Source organism: Silene latifolia, unplaced genomic scaffold (genome assembly GCF_048544455.1).
Source record: "Silene latifolia isolate original U9 population unplaced genomic scaffold, ASM4854445v1 chrun_scaffold_16, whole genome shotgun sequence".
In the NCBI taxonomy this organism is placed as follows: domain Eukaryota; kingdom Viridiplantae; phylum Streptophyta; class Magnoliopsida; order Caryophyllales; family Caryophyllaceae; genus Silene; species Silene latifolia.
In genome coordinates this window covers 2,416,469-2,438,102 of record NW_027413123.1, presented here as the reverse complement: position 1 = coordinate 2,438,102, position 21,634 = coordinate 2,416,469, and the positions used below count along the sequence as shown (strand labels likewise).

At 38.4% G+C, this 21,634-nt stretch overlaps 1 protein-coding gene and 1 non-coding gene across 2 annotated transcripts; one reads left to right on the top strand and one right to left on the bottom strand.

Annotated features, from left to right (window-relative positions):
• Nucleotides 1-8,021: 8,021 nt before the first annotated feature.
• Nucleotides 8,022-8,570, top strand: LOC141637306 (uncharacterized). Its single transcript, XM_074446865.1, has one exon. It carries the CDS (start codon nucleotides 8,022-8,024, stop codon nucleotides 8,568-8,570), a length of 549 nt encoding a protein of 182 aa, XP_074302966.1.
• An 8,216-nt stretch (nucleotides 8,571-16,786) lies between these two features.
• On the bottom strand, nucleotides 16,787-16,893 carry LOC141637361 (small nucleolar RNA R71). The gene has a single exon (XR_012541745.1). It is a non-coding gene; the product is annotated as a small nucleolar RNA R71 (small nucleolar RNA).
• Nucleotides 16,894-21,634: the final 4,741 nt, after the last annotated feature.

Sequence of the window (21,634 nt, the reverse complement as noted above, 5' to 3'; positions counted from 1 at the left end):
CCTATGCAAGAGCTTAAAGCTCTCTCACCTGATGTTTGCAGATGACCTCCTCATGTTCTGCAAAGGGGATGCACCCTCTATTATCCTCCTTATGAAGGCTTTCACCTCTTTCTCTAATGCTTCTGGTTTGAAAATGAACAATACCAAGTCTGAAATGTTTTTTAGTGGGATGAGCTCTGAACTCAAAAATGATATCTTGAGAGCTACTGGATTTCAGGAGGGTACAATGCCATTCAGATATCTAGGGGTTCCAATTCAACCTGTAAAATCAGAAGAAGGATAACCGCTTAACAGAGAAAATTATCAACAGGATTAGAGGTTTGGGTGCCAAAAACTCTCTTATGCCGACAGAATCACTTTCATCAACTCGCCTAAATACTCTCCATAGCTATTGGGCTACTATGTTTTTAATTCCTAAAGTCGTAATCGGAGAGTTGAAGCAATATGTAGAAACTACTTCTGGGATGGGAGTCCTGATTATCATAGAGTACCTCTAGTAGCTTGGGATAGGGTTACTATGCCCAAAGATGCTGGTGGTCTTGTGTAAAGAAAGTGGAAGAGTGGAATTGGGCACTTGTTGGTAAACCGGTGAACTGGGTTTATACCAAAGCGATAGATTGTGGATACGATGGATCGAATGTTTACTTGAAAGAGCAAGACTGGCAGTCTTACTCTCCCCCTCCAGATGCTCCTTGGACTTGGAAGAATGTCTGCAAAGTCAAGGATAAATCAAGGATGGATTTGGTGAGAATTGTTGGTTACCTGATGAGAATGGTTATACACTCAAGAATGGTTATAAATGGCTTTGCACTCAACAACCTAAAGTGGACTGGTACTCTTTGGTATGGAATAGCTGGAACATTCCCAAGCATTCAATCATTACGTGGTTTATTATGCAGGAGGGGCTAAATACCAAAGCTAAGCTATACCAGATTGGCTTTTGTGAGGACAATCTTTGTTTAATATGTGGAGATCAACCTGAAACGATCACTCACTTATTCTATGAGTGTCATTACAACTCGAGAATCGGGCGACTCTTTGCCTGGATGGGGAGAGCTTTTCCTACTATTACTCGAACTTCGAGAATGGTAGGACAGGCGATCTACAATGGAAGGCAATGACTATGATATTCAATGGTTATCTTTATACGATATGGCATCAGAGAAACACCACCAGACTCCATCAGTCTGTTGTGAGGCCTGAACTGTTAGTTGCTCAGATAGAGGAGATGGCAGGAAGAAGAGGGTGCAGCAAAGCTGGCCCTGGGTTATCTAACAAAGACTAATGGGTGGTTAAGTTTTGCTTGCAATGAGGCTTGGTTATCTGTTATGCTGTACGTTTTTTGTTTGATTTTGAGCTTACCAGGGTTTGAACCCCTAACCTTGTATATGTATCTTGGTTCCTTGATATAATATATATACTCACATTTCACCTAAAAAAATAAATGATTAAAGGTAAAAGATTTGATATCTAAACCTAATTAAGTCTTTCCTTTATATAGGAAATATATTTTATTCCCTAAACACGTAACTTAAGATATTAAATAAACAAGTTCACGCAAGAAAAATACCGCGTCAGATAGCAAAGTGTTCGATCAAGCACTTTGATTCTTCTCCATCGAACAACTCCTCAGCAAAACATCTCGATCGAGTACTTTTTCTACTCGATCGAGCAACACCAATATGCCACCTCTCGATCGAACACAGCAGGGTTTCGATCGAGGACTTCTCACCATCACAAAGCTCTCGATAGAGCACTTAGCCAGCAAAACTACTCGATCGAGTCAACTGCCACTGAATCAACCATAAGACGTATGATTTAGCTTCCAAGGCAACCTCATGCATCCCAAGACAGTGTTATTCTCGCTCCAATACTTCCATCTCCTAAATGCGAGCTAACGGGACAGTAAAAGGCTTAATTCTGCTTCTTTCAGGTCCATTCCTGCAAGTAAAGCCAAACGAACCAAAGTAGACTATTCGGGGCATTTCGTAGCCTAAAACTATGGGAATCGCATAGAAATGCGTGCAAATAAGACTTAAAAAGACTATACAAAATGTACGCATCAGTTACACTTTGGCAAGACGATTTGTGAAGTAAAGTAATATTTGTTTTAACTATAACTTCAAAGTTCATTTGAGCTCATGACAAAGTACAAAGAATAAGTTTCAAGTGAATCAAAGTGGACCATATGTTCAAGATAAAGTTCCCAAGTAAAGCTACTCAATGATCAAGCTCATGATAAAGGAGACTTCATGGTCAAGCAGCGAAGTTGAATATCATGTTTGAAGATTAATCTTATCTCAATTCATAATCAAGTGAAGCTCCAAGAGAAGAGCTCGTAATCAAATTCAAGAGATGAATCCTACATTGACGATCTCCAGGAAGATTAGATAGCGTAGGTCATCTTTCAATAACGTTGTTTTAAGAAGTAATTTTGACAAGTAATGTTATAGCTGTTTTAGTTATAACTTTACTAGTTGAACTCAAAGTTATAGGTGATTCTACTATAACTTTGAGTTGCAATATGAAGAACACGGTTTTTATGTTTTTAAATTCTATTTTTCAAAGCTTAAATCATAAATTTTTTAAAGAAAAGTGTGTTTATAGTAGAGTGAGATTTGGGACATGATTAGATCGAATAAGTTTGAGATTATCCTAATGATTAGTAAAACAACTTATGAGTTATCATGCTATCTAGGGTTTTCCTTCTACTCTTATCTAAACTCTAAATCTAATATATCTTACCTAGGGTTTCGTGAAGAAGGAATTGGGCGTGTGAGCGTTCTCTTCATACACGGTTTCCCTTTGTGCAAGTTAGGGTTTGGAATAAATCTTAGTAATAATATATGGTTAAGATATTTTATCTTCATATATTATTTGATTTATTCTTTTCCATTCTTTAAAGATATTATTAGATTAAATTAAGGGATTAAAATCTCTTTCTTACTTAGATAAAAATTAAGGGAATCAAAATAAAATTTGTTAGAGATTTCTTATCTCTTTAAATTTTTTATTCTTTCTTATTCTCTAAGATTAAGGAAAATTTGACCTAATTCCTTTCTTGCCTCCCACACGAAATCACTTATGCAAGTTAAAGACTAGATTAAATCTTAAATAATATTTGATTAGAGATTTGTTATCTCTTTTATATTATTAAGATTTATTCTTTCCTATCTTGTAGAATATTATTATTGTAAAGATGGAAGGATAACATGTGTTTCTATCTTTTAGAATATTATTATTGTAAAGATAGAAAGAAATAATGGTCTCTTGTGTAACACTCTACACGATATCTCACAACATCTAGGGTTTTTTAGAACAAAACCTATACTACAAGAAATCGGATCTCGGGCGACCAAAATAGGCGACCGAAAATCTCTTTGCAAACAAATTAAGTTTATCATTATTTTGCAATAAAAAATTGTTTCGAAAAATTGTGTTGTTCTTTATTGCAATTACTTTTGAAATTATGTTATTGGATAATAGTGCTTCATATTGTTTCTTACTCGTTCAATTGTGTGAACATTAGAAGAACAATCAAGTACTTTCTTATTAACGTAAGTTAGTCAAATTGAGTATTTAACGGTTCTCAAATTTAGATACAGGTAGAGTTAGTTGTACGAGTGGGTTGATAATTTTGTATTCCGTAGAAATATACTAAAATTATTAATCGAGAATAGTGAACGTAGGCTTCGACGTGTGAAACTGAACCACTTCAAATATCGTGTGTCCCTTGCACTCTTTATTTCGTTTTTTCTTTCATTTTACAAGTAGTTTAATAGTTGAATTTAATCAATAAATTCACACTATCAAATTACACATAAACACGCTTACACGTACAAAATTTTAAAGGTGGGCATACTCACTTCACCCCCCCCCCCTCTTGAGTATTTTGGATCGATAAACTCTACAATTGGTATCAGAGCCTCGTGCTTTTGATTGCCTAACCGCAAAGAGGTTGATCCATCTTTCTCTTTTTATTTTATTTACTTTTAATCCCGCTGCCTTACACGTGTGAAATGGATTCTAAGTAACTAAAGTGTCCCGTCTTTGATGGGAAGAGTTATGGACTTTGGAAGAACATGATGACACACCACATAAAAGGACATGATTTGGAGTGTTAGAAGATTATACAAAATGGACCGAATAAAATTTTGGTCGGATCTACTGAAGGCACTACCTATGAGAAAAAGGAAGAAGACTATGTGGAGGCTGATTATAAGAAGGTTGAGAAAAACTCGAAAGCTATAAGCCTGTTTCAAAACGGCATGACATCAAATGAATTAGATCGTTTTTCTTCTTGTACCTCGGCCAAGGAAATATGGGATGGTCTTAATATAGCTTATGAGGGAACGACAGTTGTTAAGAAATATCGTATTGACTTGCTGATTCAGAAATATGAGCGGTTTAAAATGGAGCCCAATGAATCTCTTGATGGCATGTCTGCACGATTTTCTAGCATTATAAATGAATTAAAAAAATCTTGGTAGAAAGTTTTAATTTGAGGACATTGCTATAAATGTCCTTAGGAGTCTGACCAAAAAATTGCGTCCTAAGGTTATAGCAATGGAGGAATCAAGAGACCTTACTTCTTTATCTTATCAAGAGCTTATAGGAGCTCTTATGGCTCATGAGCTCGTCCTAGATAACGATGAAGCCGAGCCAAGTAAAGGTAAAAGTATGTCTCTCCAGGCCTCAGCAAGTGAAAACGCTGAGTCTGACATTGAAGATGAGACGGTATTGTTTGCTAGACGCTTCAAAAAGAAGCTCTTTAGAAACAAAGAAACAAAATCATCCTACAATAACAATAAGTCCATCAATAAGAAAGCAACTGAGTCAAAAACATCTTTTGCTAATAGAGGATGGTTCAAGTGTGGAGAGTCTGATCATATGATCAAAGACTGTCCCACATGGGAGAAAATTAAGGACAATACTAAGCGTGAAAAGACCAAAAAGGAGTTCAAACAAGTCATGATGGCATCATGGTTGGGAGACCTTGACATAGAAGATGACGAAGGGTCTGAAGATGAAGAGGTTGCTAATCTTTGTCTAAGCAATGTTATTCTGGACCTAATTTCCAACAACGATTTTGATAGCATGGACTCAAGATCAGATTACTGCCTTCTAAGAGAATCTGATTCAAACAATGAAGAAGAAGAGGTAAGCTATCTTGAACTTAAAAAAAAAGTAAAAAAGTTGTCCAAAAGTGCTTTAATAGAATACTTCGAGCATAGTCTTGATAAGTGTCACGAACAAGATCTGGAATTGAAAGACTTAACAGAACAGATTGAAGAGAATCAACTTCTTAAAGCCAATGCTAAGAAGCTAAAATCTAAAGTTACAGCTAATATAACTACAACTTCAGAATCGACAAATGTTGAAAAGATAGCTCTTAAGTCTAAAGTTATAGCTAATGAAGCTATAACCTCAGAACTAAAACTCAACATTAAGTATCTTCAAGCCAAGGTTGTAGCTAATGAAGCTATAACCTTAGAATTGAGGAAAGTCAAAGAGCTTCTGATATCTAAGGCTAAAGCTAGAGTCACAAGAAGGAAATTGATTCTCTAAATCAGCAATTGAAAGAATCTAAAACCCTATTATCTGATACTAAGAAATTAAATTCTAAGATGGTACAGGTTCTTGATAAACGATTCCAGGACTTTCGTGACAACAATAAAGAGAATAACTCCTCTAAGATATGGAATTGGATCATTCTAAATGTCTTAAAGAAATCCAATCTTTAAAGTATTTGCTCTTACATGCTAGAAAAGTTCATGATAAGTGGGAAGGAAGCACAAAAGTCCTAAATTTCCTAACTGAGCAATCAGACAATAATATGAAAATGGGTTTAGGACATGAGTGCTATGGTCGTAGAGACCACTCTAAATGCAAATCAACTCCTTCCGAACGAGATTTCAGGAAGAGAAAATATGTCAACTTATCTGAATACTTGATATACAATTACAGTGATCATACTGGACACCTTCTAGATAATTGTGTCAAACGTATAAAAGATTTCAATGAGAGTATCAAATTTGTTAGAGCGTCTGACACTGTCATAAAAGAGAATGCCTTCCCTACACCTGAACCATGCTCGAATAATGAAAGAAACAATAACTTTCGTTAGGGTAGCTTTGAATGATGAAATGATGTTTAACCTAGAGATAGAAAGAGAGAGGACATCCGTCATCTCTAGGGCTTAATTTTACATTGATCTGCATCACAATGGCTAAAAAATCTAAGCAATCAAACAATAGTAAACATCATAGTTCAAAGGCTACATCAGAAGCATTTTCTGCTATTCGATCTGAAAAAACAAGAATTTTAGGGAAGCCAGATGTCGAGGAGGGGACTAAACACAAGTTTCTTCATGACATCACTGGTATCCCTGCATATGACTTGGAAACTGGCAATCTGGAAGACATGGAGACTGACACTCTTGATGAATTTGTTGTGGAAACGGAATCTGAAACAGAAGAGAATGAAGATGGTCAGTGGTTCCAAAGGCATGGCAAAAAAATTATTCAAATGATAGAGGAGGAGCCCGAGGACTTACTACAACTTTTTGATGAGGATGTCCAGGATGAATTGACATACTGGCAGCAGGTTGTTTATGGTTTTGTTGTTGGAGCCAATCCGCCGTGGCAAGTGATGGAGAGTTTCCTGAAACGCATTTGGAGTAAGTATACAATAGACAAAATCTCTTTTCTTCCAAATGGGGTTTTCTTGGCAAGGTTTAATACTGAGGCAATGAAACAATCTGTGTTAGCTAATGGGTATTTTCTGTTTGATAACAAGCCACTCATTCTAAAACCTTGGCAACCAGACATCGAACTCACTAAAGAGGAAGTAAAAAAGGTTCCGGCCTAGATAAGATTGCACAAGTTACCTCTGAAATTCTGGGGTAATAGTCTTAAAAAGATTACCAATTTAGTTGGGACATATATTAAGAGTGATGTGGCAACTGATGGGAAAACCATATTGGTTTTGCTCGAGTCATGGTGGAATTACAGCTAGGACAAAAATTTCCCCATAAAGTGAGATTTTTAGACGAAAAAAAGCAACTGATAGAGGTTGAGGTGGAATACGAGTGGAAACCTAGTATTTGCACAAAATGCAATTAGATTGGTCATGAACAAGCAACATGCAGGAAGAATAGATCTAATCATACGTCAAAAGTTGTGCAAAAGGTGTGAAGGCCTGTACAGCATAAGAACGTACCCCAAAAATTGCAGGTGCTCCATTCTGACCAGCAGGCTTCACCTGTTCAGGACATACAACAAACAGCAGTTTCAGATCCAGGAAAGACACCTATTATTAGACCAATAAGTACAAATGCAGGGACTATTTCTCCTATCAGACAGTACAAGGTCACTAGACAGGTGTGGAGGCCAAAGAAGATCAATGAGAGTTCACCAACTTATATGGAGGCCCTAAGAGGGTCTAGTTCTCCCAAGGAAGGAATTGGCTTAGATGGTATTGATCCCCTCAATCTTACTCCATGATGAATATTGGTTTTTGGAATGTGAGGGGGATGAATCTAGTAAATAAACAAATTTGGTTGTTAATAGATTTCTGCATACAAATAATGTGGGGCTTTTTGGTCTCACTGAAACTAAAATAAAACCTACCAATTTGAATAAGGCTATGACTAATGTTTTTGGGGATTGGAGTATTTCTACTAATTCTTCTCATCATTTGGGGGGGAGAATTTGGATTCTTTGGAAACCCTACTTGTTTGATATTACGTTTTTGGAATATGATGCTCAGTACATTCATATGAGAGTGATAGATAAGCAGTCTCAACTTTCTTTTTTACACACTATTGTGTATGTTTTTAATGGGATCAGTGAAAGAGAATCTTTGTGGTCTAATCTTCAGAGGCTTTCCTCTCTTATTCAGGCCCCTTGGGCTATAGAAGGGGATTTTAATTGTGTGTTGGTGGCCAATGAAAGACTTGGGGGTAGGGTCTCAACTCTTTGGCCGGACCTTTCCAAAACTGCCTGGATAATTGTAACATGATGGATATTCAGGCCATAGGAGCCTTCTATACCTGGAATAATAAGCAGCCTCCAGAGACTAGGGTGTATAGCAGGATTGATCGTTTTTTGGTAAATCAGGAGTGGCTGGATACTTTTCCTGATCATTATGCAAATTTCATGCCAGAGGGACACTTTGATCACACCCCTTGTATTGTTAGTAAGGATACAAGAGGTCATAATAGAAATAGGCCATTTAAATACTATAATATGTGGAGCACTGGGCCTGGTTTCAATCACTGTGTACAAAATGTCTGGTCTCAAAGGATTGAGGGGTCCAAGATGTACAGGCTTGTAAGGAAACTAAAAATGCTCAAGGCAGACCTGAAGAATTTAAACAGGGAGCATTTTTCTGATGTGGAAAATAAAGCTGATATTGCACAGGCCAAACTTATTCATATTCAGAAACAGCTAATCAGTAGGCTAGGGGATGAGGAGTTGATGCAGCAAGAATATAATACTTATCAGGAATCAAAACGGCTTCACCAGGCAAAAATGGATTTTCTTAAACAAAAGGCAAAAGCCCACTAGCTCACTGAGGGAGATGCTAATACAGCTTATTTTCATGGAGTAATCAAAGCTAGAAGGAATAAGAATTATATTCATCATATTAAAGATCATAATGGCACCTTATTCAGTGATGATGCAGGGATTCAGAAGGCTTTCCTTGACTATTATCAACTCCTTTTGGGGTCTAACAGTCAGACCACTCAGGTAAGCCACAATATAGTTCAGAAAGGACAAGTTTGTACTGATCAACACAGGACTCAACTATTGACTCCTATATCAAAGGAAGAAATTAAAAGTATTATTTTTAATATTCCTAATGATAAATCCCCTGGACCAGATGGATATACCAACAAATTTTTTAAAGACTCATGGGATATTGTGGGGGAAGAAGTGTGTGAAGCTATTATGGACTTTTTTCATGATAATACTCTCCTCAAGCAACTGAATGCCACTAGTATCACTCTTATTCCTAAAGTGGAGAGGCCTGAATCAGTTTTACAGTACAGATCCATAGCCTGTTGCAATGTTATTTATAAATGCATATCCAAACTGATCTGCAACAGACTAGCTACTGTTTTACCTGATGTTATTTCACCTAACCAGGGTGGGTTTATTCAGGGGAGAAGCATAATGGAAAACATTTTAATTTGTCAAGACATCATCAGGCTTTATAGTAGAGGAGCTATTTCCCCTAGGGTTCTCTTTAAAATAGATTTGCAAAAAGCTTATGATACCATTGAATGGGAGTTTTTGGAGCAAATGTTAACTGCTATGCACTTCCCTCCCGGTTCAATACTTGGATTATGCAATGTGTGACCTCAGCTAGCTATTCTCTGAATCTTAATGGGAACATGTTTGGTTTCTTTAAAGGAAAAAGAGGGCTTAGACAAGGGGATCCCCTATCTCCCCTTCTCTTCACCATTTGCATGGAATACTTCTCAAGATTGCTGAATCACACTACTGAACATCAGGCTTTCAGATATCATCCTCTATGCAAAGCCATGAAGCTCACCCATTTAATGTTTGCAGATGATTTGTTAATTTTCTGTAAAGGTGATGCCCACTCTATTATGACTCTTCTTAGGACGTTTTCCACTTTCTCCCTAGCCTTTGGCTTAAAGATGAGTACGGGAAAGTCTAATGCGTATTTTAATGGGGTCAAGGCAGATGTCAAGGCTGAGATTCTACAAATCTCAGGTTTTACAGAGGGCAGGCTTCCTTTCAAGTAACTAGGGGTGCCCATCAAAACCACTAGATTGAATGCTGAGGATTCCAAACCTCTCATTGAGAAGATTGTGAGCAAAATAAGGGGGATGGGGGCAAGGAAACTCTCCTATGCAGGGAGATTGATCTTAATCAAAGCTGTGCTCAAGACATACCATAACTACTGGGCAACTATGTTTATTCTCCCCTCTGGAGTTATAGCTAGGATTGAGCAAATTTGCAGGAATTTCTTCTGGGATGGGGGAGCTGATTATATCCGTACACCATTGGTCTCATGGGATAAGCTATGCAAACCTAAACTTGAAGGAGGACTTGGGCTTAAAAGTGATATAGACTGGAATAAGGCTGCTGTGGGGAAGCTGGTCTGGTGGATTTCCACAAAACCAGATCACGTTTGGGTGAAATGGGTTAACCATATTTATCTCAAAGGAAGGACTTGGCGAGACTATGTCCCAACTACTGATTCCAGTTGGTACTAGCGGAAAATCTGTCAGGTCAAGCAGCTCTTAGAGGGGGCCTATCAACAACATATATGGTCTGATCAGACAGGATGTACTTATTCCATATCAAAAGGCTATGAATACCTCAGAAACAAAAATAGTGAAGTTAATTGGGCAAAGCTAGTGTCCATGGTCTATACCAAAGCATAGCATAGTTTCCTGGATATACTACCACAATAACCTCAACACAAATGAAAAAATGCATCAATTGGGGGTTAGTAATACGGATACCTGCTGCATCTATGAGAGTACTACTGAAACGCTTGAAAACCTGTTCTTTATGTGCGAGTATAGCAGGAAAGTCGTCTGGAAAGTGGGAACTGAGGTCAAGGTAGATCTACCTATCTCTGATGTTCGAAATTGGAGATTGAGCAGGGGAGGTACGACCACCAGATCAAACTTCATGAATGCCTTGATCAATGCATGCATCTACCATATATGGAGACAAAGAAACTCTGGTAAGTATGAATCTAAAGTTCTTCGACCGGAGAAATTAGCTGAGAAGATTGCTGAGAAGATTGTTGATGATGTTAAATGGAAAGTGCGAGGTACCCCAAAAGTTAAGATTGACGCAGGAAACCGGGGGTGGCTTGAATGGATTCGGGGCAATCAACGAGACCAGATCTGATAGAAGAATGGCTCGGTGAACATGGAGAAGCATCGAAAAAGCAGGGTTAATGTCGGGAAATAGGTTGTTTTGATGGTTTCAGAAGGGTTGCCTTTTTTTGTTTAGAATATCTGATTTTGTGTAATGGGCCTGGCCTAATGTCCTAAGGTATGAGTCTCCTTGCCTCTTGGTTAGGTGAGCTTATGTAATTGGTGACGGTCTTTTTGATTTAATACAAACTTACATTTCATCAAAAAAAAAAAATAACTTTCGTTGGTTCTATGATATGGGCTTTGATTTCAAGAAACGGAATAATTAACCAATACAACCAAAAACGCCTAAAGAGTCTCATAAAACTAAGGCTTTCCCAAAACAACCTAGAAGTCAACATCATATAAAACCGAAAATAAACTCTAAGACATCTACTAGACAATACTCCTTGTTTCACAAACAGAAAATTGTCAGACAAGTATGTGTTAGAAAATATCTAGTTTTTAGAATGACTAACGTCAAAGGACCCAACCTAGCTTGGGTACCTAAAAACTGTATCTATTCTATTTATAGGTTATGGTGAAAGAAAACAATCTATGGTACCTTGACAGTGGTTGTCAAGGCATATGACTGGAGATATAAACCTAGTTCTTTCACCTGAACTCTTTGATGGAGGTAAGATTACCTTTGGAGATAACAAGAAAGGTAAGATTGTTGGCGTTGGCAAGGTTGGTATATCTACTTATCATGCTATTAGTGATGTTTATCTTATTAGAGGACTCAAGCATAATCCACTCAGTATTTCTTAATTATATGACATAGGAAATAAAGTTGTTTTTCATTCAGATACTTGTCGTATAATAATTGAAGGAACAAGTAGTGTTATTCTTGAGGGTCAACGTAAAAGGAATGTCTACATTATTAATTTGAATGCTATTCCTACTAACTTGTTTACATGCATGAAAGCTACTTTAGACGATCCTTGTCTGTGGCATAAAAGGTTTGCTCACATTAGCTCCACCATTCTAAATAAACTCAAAAGATGGAATTTGGTTGAAGGGTTACCGTCAATCAAAATTGACCAAGAAACGCTATGTGACTCGTGTGATCGTTGCAAACAAGTGAGATCGTCATTTAAACCTAAGAGAGTGGTAAGCACGAAAGAACCACTGAAACTAGTTCATATGGATCTGTGTGGCCCAATGAAGGTAAGAAGTAGAGGCGGATCCATGTATGTTTTTGTTGTAGTTGATGACTACTCAAGGTATGTTTGGCCTATTTTTCTAAGTTCAAAAGATGAAAATTTCGATGACTTTTTAGTTCTAATGATGCTTGCCCAAAATAAGTATAAATCAAAATTAGTTTCTATACGTACTGATCACGACACCGAATTTGATAATCATGCTTTTATAGAATTCTGTAGGGAAAATGGTGTAGGACATAATTTTTCTGCACCACGAACCCCACGGCAAAACGGTGTTATTGAACGTATGAATAGAACACTAGAGGATATGGCATGCAACTATGCTATTGTGTAGTGGTCTACCTCGTAATTTTTGGGCTGAAGCTATTAGTACTGCATGCTATGTTCACAATCGAGCTTTGATTAGACCTATCATTAAGAAGATTCCATATGAGCTTCTTAAAGGACAAAAACCTAACAATGGTAAAAACCGTTTAAGCAAATTTGATCTCAGAAGTGACAAAGCTGTTTTCGTTGGATACTCTAATCATAGTAAAGCATATAAAGTTTTTAATAAAATAACTTTATGCATCGAGGAAAGTGTTCATGTTATATTTGATGAGAACAATATGTTTGATAAAGCTGAGCAGGAGGAGGAAGAAGATATGAACGAACCATATTTCTTTCTATCTAGAGATGATCGTCCAGAGTTGGATGAGGAAGATAAATAAATTGAAGGCACTAATGATGAACTTGGAAGTCCTTCAAACGACAAGGGAAAGAGAATGACAAGGGAAAGAGAGCTGAGATTATAGTTGATTATGATACTATAATCTCCTCTCAAAACAAGAAGTTGGAAACTGAAGTTATAACTGATGAAGCTATAACTTCGAATCTAAACCAAGGTATAGAATCCAGAGTTATACCTGATTCTCCTACAACCCCAGGATTGAATTTAGGGGGAACAATTCTTGGATTCCAATCATTCGAAGAAGGTGAGCCCAGTTCAAATGACAATGATGCGCCTCCAGCTTCTAAGAAACGGAGATACAAAGATTCTCATCCCATGGAGAGTAATCTTGGAAGTTTAAAGAAGGGAGTTCAAACTCGTAGAACGTTGAACAACTTCTGCTCCTTCTACTCCTTTCTCTCCACCATTGAACCAACCAATATCAAAGAAGCTCTTGCTGAACCAGATTGGATTGTTGCTATGTAAGAAGAGCTTTAATAGTTCGAACGGAATAAAGTTTGGCACTTAGTTCCGAGACCTAACGATCAATCAGTTATTGGTACATGATGGGTGTTGATGTGACCATTATTTGAGCATATTTAGTCCCCGAATTAGCCTCATTCCTATGCTTTTTAGTGCATATTTGGGTCATTTACTATCTTTAGTCCTTTGTTTTGCATATTCTTTGAGGTTTTGTTTCCTTGGTAGGAGAGGAGTGCAAACCTTGCATTTTCATGGCAAAATAGAGCTAAATTAATCGAATCTAATGACCAAGCATCAAATTGAAGATAAGACTAGAAGGCCTTTGTACATATTATAGTAGATGGGCAATGATGAAGAAATCCTTGCATCCCCGACTAAATCCCGGAGGATTATTGGAAGAAGAGAGGAAGAAAAGAAGAAAAGAAAGATTGTGACGAGATCCACTCGTCCAGCGTAGCAAGACGCCCGTCCAAGACTGCTAAGATCCGAGCGTCTTTGCCATAAGGATGCCCGTCCAACCATGCCCCAATCCGCTTGTCCAAGCATCAATCCGCCCGTCCAGCCACCCCAGAATCCGGTCGTCCCGACCCTTGGACGCCCGGATTGTCTTACAGGCCCATACGTCCTCTTCTCCCCTCCATTAAAGATGCGCATACTTTCGGAAGACTAGCAAAAAGGAGACTCACATCTTTTCTGAGAGGAGCGATTCCTCAAGGACTTAATCGTCATTTAAGCCCTTTGTAAACCCTAATTTGTGTACCTAATCCCCACTATAAATACTCCATTAGTCTAATTAGATTAATCATGTTCTTCTTATCAATCTTTAGTGTAGTTTATATCATTCTAATCTCTTCTTAATCTTGTAATCAACTTCTAATCAAATATTAATACAAATCTCATTTCCTTAATTTATCTTTTGTTCATCTTTTATTTTGGGTAATTGAAGATTATTTGGGTTATTATTGGGAGATTGACAACCTTCCAATGATTCATCAAGTACTTCTATTATTCTTTGCTTTATTTTGGAATCATTATTAGGTATAATTGATGTGACCATAATTAGAGCATATTTAGTCCCCGAATTAGCCTTGTTCCCATGCTTTTTAGTGCATATTTGGGTCATTTATTGTCTTTAGTCCTTTGTTTTTCATATTCTTTGAGGTTTTGTGTCCTTGGTAGGAAAGGAGTGCAAACCTTGCATTTTCATGGCAAAATGAAGCTAAATTGATTGAATTCAATAACCAAGCATCAAAGAGAAGACAAGATTAGAAGGCCTTTGTACATACTATAGTATACGGGCAATGATGAGAAAAGATCCTTGCATCCCCGAGGAAATCCTCAAGGATTTTATGAAGAAAAAGGAATAAAAGAAGAAAGAAAGAAGCTGTAAGACAATCCGAGCGGATTGTCCACAAGACGCCCGTCCAAGAGGGGCAATCCGAGTGTCTTCCCCCAGTGGACGCCCGTCCAAAACACCCCAAATCCGCCCGTCTTCCCCAATTGGACGCCCGTCCAGAATCACCAGAATCCGCCCGTCCCGTGCCCTGGACGCCCGGATTCTCTAACAGCCATTTCGTCTTCTACAAGCTTCAAGGAAGGATGCGCATATTTTTCTAAGACCGGCAAAAAGGAGACCGGAGTCTCCCTAGAGACCGGCGATTCCTCAAGGACTTAATCGTCATTAAAGCCGTTAGTAAACCCTAATTTATGTACCTAATCCCCACTATAAATACCCCATTAGTCTATTTAGAAGAGCATGTTCTTCTTAGCAATCTTTAGTGTAGTTAATATCAATCAAATCTCTCTTTAATCTTGTAATCAACATTTAATCAAGTTTTAATACAAGTTTCATTTCCTTAATCTCTCTCTTGTTCATCCTTTGTTTTGGGTAATTGAAGATTATTTGGGTTATTATTGGGAGATTGACAACCTTCCAATCTATCATCAAGTACTTCTATTATTCTTTGCTTTATTATTGGAATCATTAGTAGGTATAATTCCCTTAATTTCTTTTTAATTATCGTTAATTATCTTCATTTATTCATCATGTTTCACTTTGTTGGTATGATTGACAACCTTGCTAGCATGTTCAACATGATAATGAGTGAGTAGTTTCCTTATCTAGGGTTAATTGGTAATTAGGGGAAACCAACATGGGGGATGATTCATGCTTAATTTAATATGTTTTCATAGTTTATTTGCTTGCTTGTTGTGATCTTAACTTATGCACATGTTATGTTTGATGAAATGCGAGCCTATGTATCCTTGCATTTTTACCCATCACCTATATTTTCAATGAGACTTGTAAGACATAAACCAACTCGAGTCTCATTAGACCATGCATATAGTTGAGTAGGGAAGATTAAGTCGACTTGTAGGTGTTGTACAATATAATCGATTCGGCTCCGGGACCCAAACTTTCCTAGGATTGTAAGATATAAACCAACTCGAACCATCACAGCAATAATTGCTTGCTTATAATTTGAGAATATGTTTGTATGATCAATTTCCATGAATCCCCTATGACCCCATGACACCCTAGTGCCTTTTATCAATTGTTTACATCCCTTTTAATCATCTTGCTTGTTTACTTTTATTGCTATTTAGTTTAGTGATCTTCTACTTCAAACCCCAAATCGTGACACCCTTAGACACCGCTAGTTGCAATTGAAAATCTCATCTCAATTCCCGTCCCTTGGGATCCGACCTTTACTTGCCTCTTTACTAATTGTAGAGTTGTTTTGTGAAGTTATAAATTGTGTTTTGGTCTAGGTGCTCCTAACGACAAGTACCGAAAACTAAACCTCCTCGAGAGTCCGACCAAAAAAATGGCGCCGTTGCCGGGGACGTTGTTAACTTGATTTAGATTTTCTTATATTGTTATTAGTTGTGTCTTTCTTTTCCTTGGGGAAGTAAAACTCCTCAAGGTTTGTTCTAATTATTTTCGAGTTGTTTTATATTTTACATGTATAGAAGATCACAAGGTAACTTGTTACCCTTTGATCACGAAATTCAAAGGACTTTGACAACCAATAAAAGACTTGCTAGGAGAACTTTGAGAGGTATTGGTAAGGTTGTAGATATTCAACCAAACACTATTGAGTTCATAAACCCTTTTGCAAGAGAAGGTGAGGAGAACCCAACACAAAATCCAACACAAAATCAACTCACAATGCCTAAATTCTCATCACATTCCGTGCCAACCGAGGAGAACCTACCCAATGGTAGAAATTTTATTGCCAAATCCGCATTTATCCAATTAGTCGAAAGAAGCCAATTTGGGGGGATGCCTAGTGAAGACCTCACTCTCACATGGAGACTTTTTTCGACTATTGTGATGCGATTTCTCAAACCGGTGTAACTCAAGACCAAATTGGATGGGTCTTATTTCCTTTTTCTCTAATTGGCACCGCAAAACAATGGTTGAAAGGCCTTGATAAGGCTACTCTCGGAATTGATTCTTGGAAGAAATTGGCTATAGCTTTCTACAAAAAGTTCTATCCACCGGAAAAGACTAACATGCTAAGAGCTCAAATTACGGGCTTTAAGCAAAGAGATGAAGAATCTTTGTATGAAGCTTGGGAGCGATTCAAAGGAATTTGCCGCTCATGTCCTCATCATGGACTTAGCGAGTGGTTCTTGGTACAACAATTTTGGAACGGTCTTTATGAAGACTCAAGAAACATTCTCAACATGGGATCAAGTGGAATATTCACCGAAGTTGACGACAATCAAACTTGGAACAAGATTGAGGAAATGGCGGTCCATAACTCACAATATAGTAGACCTCGCAAGGATACTAGAGGAGGAAAGCATGAAGTGGACTCTATTACTCAATTGGGTGCTCAACTTAGTGCTCACATTGATACCATCAATTTGAAGTTTGAAAAAGCTATGGCTAGAGTTGAAGAAGCCTCAAAATCTCCAAAGCATCATGTTAATGCCATGACGGCATCTCCATCAATCCCAAGTGGGATATGTAAGAATTGTGGAACTTTGGGACATGACCAAAGTGAATGTAGGGGAACAAATGAACAAGTGAATGCTTTTCAAGCATACAAGAGTGGTACCCCTTATTACAATGAGAACACCAAATTCCACCCGAATCTCTCATACAAAAGCCAAAATGTTCAAAACCCTCAACCAACATACACCCCACCTCCCATGAGAAACCAAAATCAAAGACCCTTTTACAACCAAAACCAAGGCTACCAAAATCAAACTCCATACAATCAACAAAATGACCAAGATTTTGATGTTCAAAAAGCGGTCCTCCAAGTGCAAAAGAATCAACAAGAGTTTTTCACTCAATTGCAAAAAGATAGTCAAGCAAAGAAAATCACCATCAACAACATCCTAGTTCACACCAAAATGTTGGAAACCCAATTGACTCAACTAGCATCTTCAAGCTCACAAAGACAAAAGGGGCAATTACCACCTCAAAGTAATCCCCCAAGACATGAAACGGTTAGTGCCATTCACTTGAGGAGTGGTACAAGGTATGAAGCGCCGAAGAAGCAAGTTGAGGATGAAGTTGTGGAAGCTAGTGACAAAGAAGAAGTTGTGCAAAACTCCAAGGATGGAGAACCATCAAAAGAAGAAGTTTCAAAGAAAAATGAAGACAAGGCCAAGGAGAAGGAGCCCATTGTGATTAGACTTCCTTTTCCAAGTCGTCAAGCCAAGCCCAAATTTGATGACCAACTTGGAAAGTTTATGGAGATTGTGAAGAATTTGGAAGTCTCGATTCCTTTCACGGAATTAATCAATCACGTGCCGGCCTATGCAAAATACATGAAAGACATCCTTACAAAGAAGAAGTCGATCCGGAAGCTTGAGACTATCGCCTTCACTAAGGTGAGTAGTGCAATACTTCAAGGGAGTTCACCTCCAAAACTTAAAGATCCGGGAAGCTTCTCAATACCGTGTACCATTGGCGACACCACGATCAACAAAGCCTTGTGTGATCTAGGGGCTAGTGTGAGTGTTATGCCGTACTCGGTGAGTAAAAGGTTAGGGATGGGAGAGCTTAAATGCAACAATATCGCAATCCAAATGGCCGATAGATCGACGAAGACACCATTAGGGATATGGGAAGATGCTCCCGTAAGAGTTGGGAAATTTTTCATCCCGGTGGACTTTGTCATTGTTGACATGGAAGAAGATTCCAATATTTCAATCATTCTAGGAAGACCTTTCTTACACACCGCGGGTGCGGTGATTGATGTGAAGCATGGAGAGCTCACTCTAGAAGTAGGAGATGAGAGCATAACTTTTAATCTTGACAAGACCATGAGAGCTCCCCGTTTGCATGAACCATGTTTTATGGTTGATCATTATAGCCGGAAGGATGATTGGAAGAAGTCGGAATTCCAATGGAAGAAGAAAGTTGATGATGCTCCATTCAAAGAGAAAGTAAATTGAAAAGAGAGCTTGAAAAGCTCACCAAAGTCAAGCAATGAAGAAGATGGCCTCATTGGCCAAGACAAGAAAGTGGGAGAGCTGTCTCTATCAACTCAAGAGCTCTTTAGTGATCAAGTAGATGAAGTTTGTGGTCTTTGGGACGATGAGTTTGAAGGGATTTTCAATCCCTACATTGGTAATGCTATCGATAAAGACCAACATGAAGGACAACAAGGGCAAAGATCTATTGAAGATCTTTATCATGACAATGAACAAGCTTTTGACTACTTCTTCAAGGTGTTGAGCAACATCAACAACACCTTGGACATGCCCCCATGACATCTCACTAAGGATGAGAGTTTGGTGGAGTCCTCTCCAAAGCACCATTTTTAAATATTTCTAACTCCCTAACTCGCATTTTAATTCTTACATTGCATTTTTGTCATTTTTGGATTTTTTATGCTTTGATCAAGATAATTATCATTTTTGAGAGAAGTGAGGGAGGGACTAATGATTTAATTGATGTGTAGTGCTTTAGCTTAGTGTGGGGATAGCAATTGCCTAGGTTATTCATGCCTTACTAGTGCCCCTACAATGAAGAACACGAGATTTGAAGAATGAAAATGACACGGGATATGCAAGTGCACGGATGGAACTGAATCCGAGTAGACCAGGAGGAATCCGAGCGTCCTTAAGGGGAATCCGAGCGTCTTATGGGAATCCGAGCGTCTATGGCTGAAACTGTCCTTCCAATTGAACTGAAAAATTGAAAATTTGGGACTATTAGAGAATCCGAGCGTCCCAGTAGAGAAGACGCTCGTCTGGAAGAATCCGCTCGTCTTTGCAGAAAGACGCCCGTCTTTTTGCCAGTGCAAAATAAGAAAACTCGCCGTAACAGAATCCGCCCGTCTTTATTGGAATCCGCTCGTCCCGCAATCAAGAATCGAGCGTCCCGTCCCGGTAAAGACGCTCGTCTTTAGGCGAGAATTCCTGAACCCAGATTGAGCAGAATCCGAGCGTCCTGAAGGGAATCCGCTCGTCTTCCCCCTATAGTTCGAAAATTTCGGGTGTTTTTAAATACCCCTCCCACATTCATTCCTTCATTCATACATTCAAAACACTACCAAAAACCCCAAAAACCCCAAAACCCTCATCCTCTCCATCACCAAAAACAAGATTTCCTCAACCAAATTCAACAAAATCAAATCCAAACTTCCTTTCAACAACAATTAATCATTCTTTTTCCAACAATAATCAATCCAAGCACCAAAATCTTCAACCTTTGAGTCGATTTTTGAAATACAAAGGCAAATCCTTTCATCTTAAAATCGATTTGGGTATAATTGGAAATTGAAGATTTTCAATCTTTTCTTGGTATAATCATCAATGGCAAGAACAAAAGGGTCAACAAAGGCACTCAAGGAAAAGGCACTCTCAAAAAGGCAACAATGCCTTCAAGCAAAGAAAGCCTCAATGGCTATGGTGGTTGCTAGTGCAAGCTTGGAAGTTCAACAACAACAAAATCCTCGCTTGGAAGCAACAACAATAACAACTCCGGAAATTGCTCAATTATCAAACTATCCGGAGGTAATTTTCATTTCTAACTCCCATAGGGATACATTTGCCAAGTATGCTAAGAAATCCATTCTACCCACCAAATTCATATGTGAAGATGCCTTGAACAAATTGGGTGTCCTTGAGCAAACAAAAACCTTATTTGAAGCCATGGGGTTGGGAAAATTATTCACTACAAGAGAATTGACATACCCCTCCCTTTCCTTGGAATTCTTGAGTTCATTGAAAGTGACTAAGGTAGAGACTAGAGAATACCTCGAGTTTCGCCTTGCCAATGTGAATAGGCGCATCACCTTTGATGTTTTGAGTAAAGAATTAGGTCTTAGTGATACACCTTGTTATTATAAGAAGCCCGAAAAATATGACCCCGCTCCTCTTTGGGAGGCGATTTCCGGGAAGAAATTTGAGAACTTTCATGCTTGTCGCGCTCTATTTGTCCACCATCCGGGCATTAGAGTGTGGCACAAGGTCATCGGGAATACTATCATTGCAAGAAAAGATACTAACCACTTTACCAAGCTCGATTGTGTTCTACTTGAGTCGGCCTTAAATATTGGAAGGGAATTCACCAAGCCTTACAATGCTCTAAGGCTTTTGGTGGAAAGATGGCTCAATGTTGATTGTGGAAAGGAAGACACCGCTTTTATCGTAAATGGAGGTCTAGTTACTCTTTTGGCCAAGTACTTTGATCCGAATTTCAACAAGGATAGCAAGTATGTGGTGAAAAAAGGGGGTCATCTCATTGACATGGATGCCATGATTAACAAGTACAAGTGGGTCAAGCATAATCCTCTTGACACCAAATATGGGTGGCTCACCAATGATGCTAGATCTTTTACTTTGCCCTCCAAGATATGCCGTTTGAGTGTCCATCAAACAAACTACCTTCTTCCCCTCTCAAAGGAAGCCAAGTACATCATCCGTCAACAAAGGGGTGAAATTGAAATGCCCTCCTCCTCCATTGTCACACCACCTTATCCATTCAAATATCAAGAGTTCAAACCCGAAGGTTTTGAAGTGGGCAATGACTACATGACTCTACTTATGCAAGAGATGCACAAACAAGCTTATAAGGATCGGGAAGATGTATACTTGGCCCAATATCCACCCCTCCTTCATTTAGCTAGGTAAGGACTACTTGATCCTTCATGTCCTTTGCCAAGTTGGGCGGATAGGGAAGTTTTCTTTCCAAGTGCATCTAGGGGTAAAAGACTGGGTGACGATGAGGTTGTCGCTGATGAGGTTGTCGATGAAGAGGTAGATGATGAAGAATAAGAGGCTAATGAAGATAATGAAGGAAGTGAAGAGGGGAGTGGTGATGAGTCCACTTCTATTGAGGAAGATGATGACAATGATGATATGGTGGAAGACTAGCAAGCTTTGGAGGCTCCT

Excerpts from the sequence above, each read along its gene's own strand:
- LOC141637306 (XM_074446865.1), top strand. The coding sequence starts at position 8,022 with ATGGATATTCAGGCCATAGGAGCCTTCTATACCTGGAATAATAAGCAG.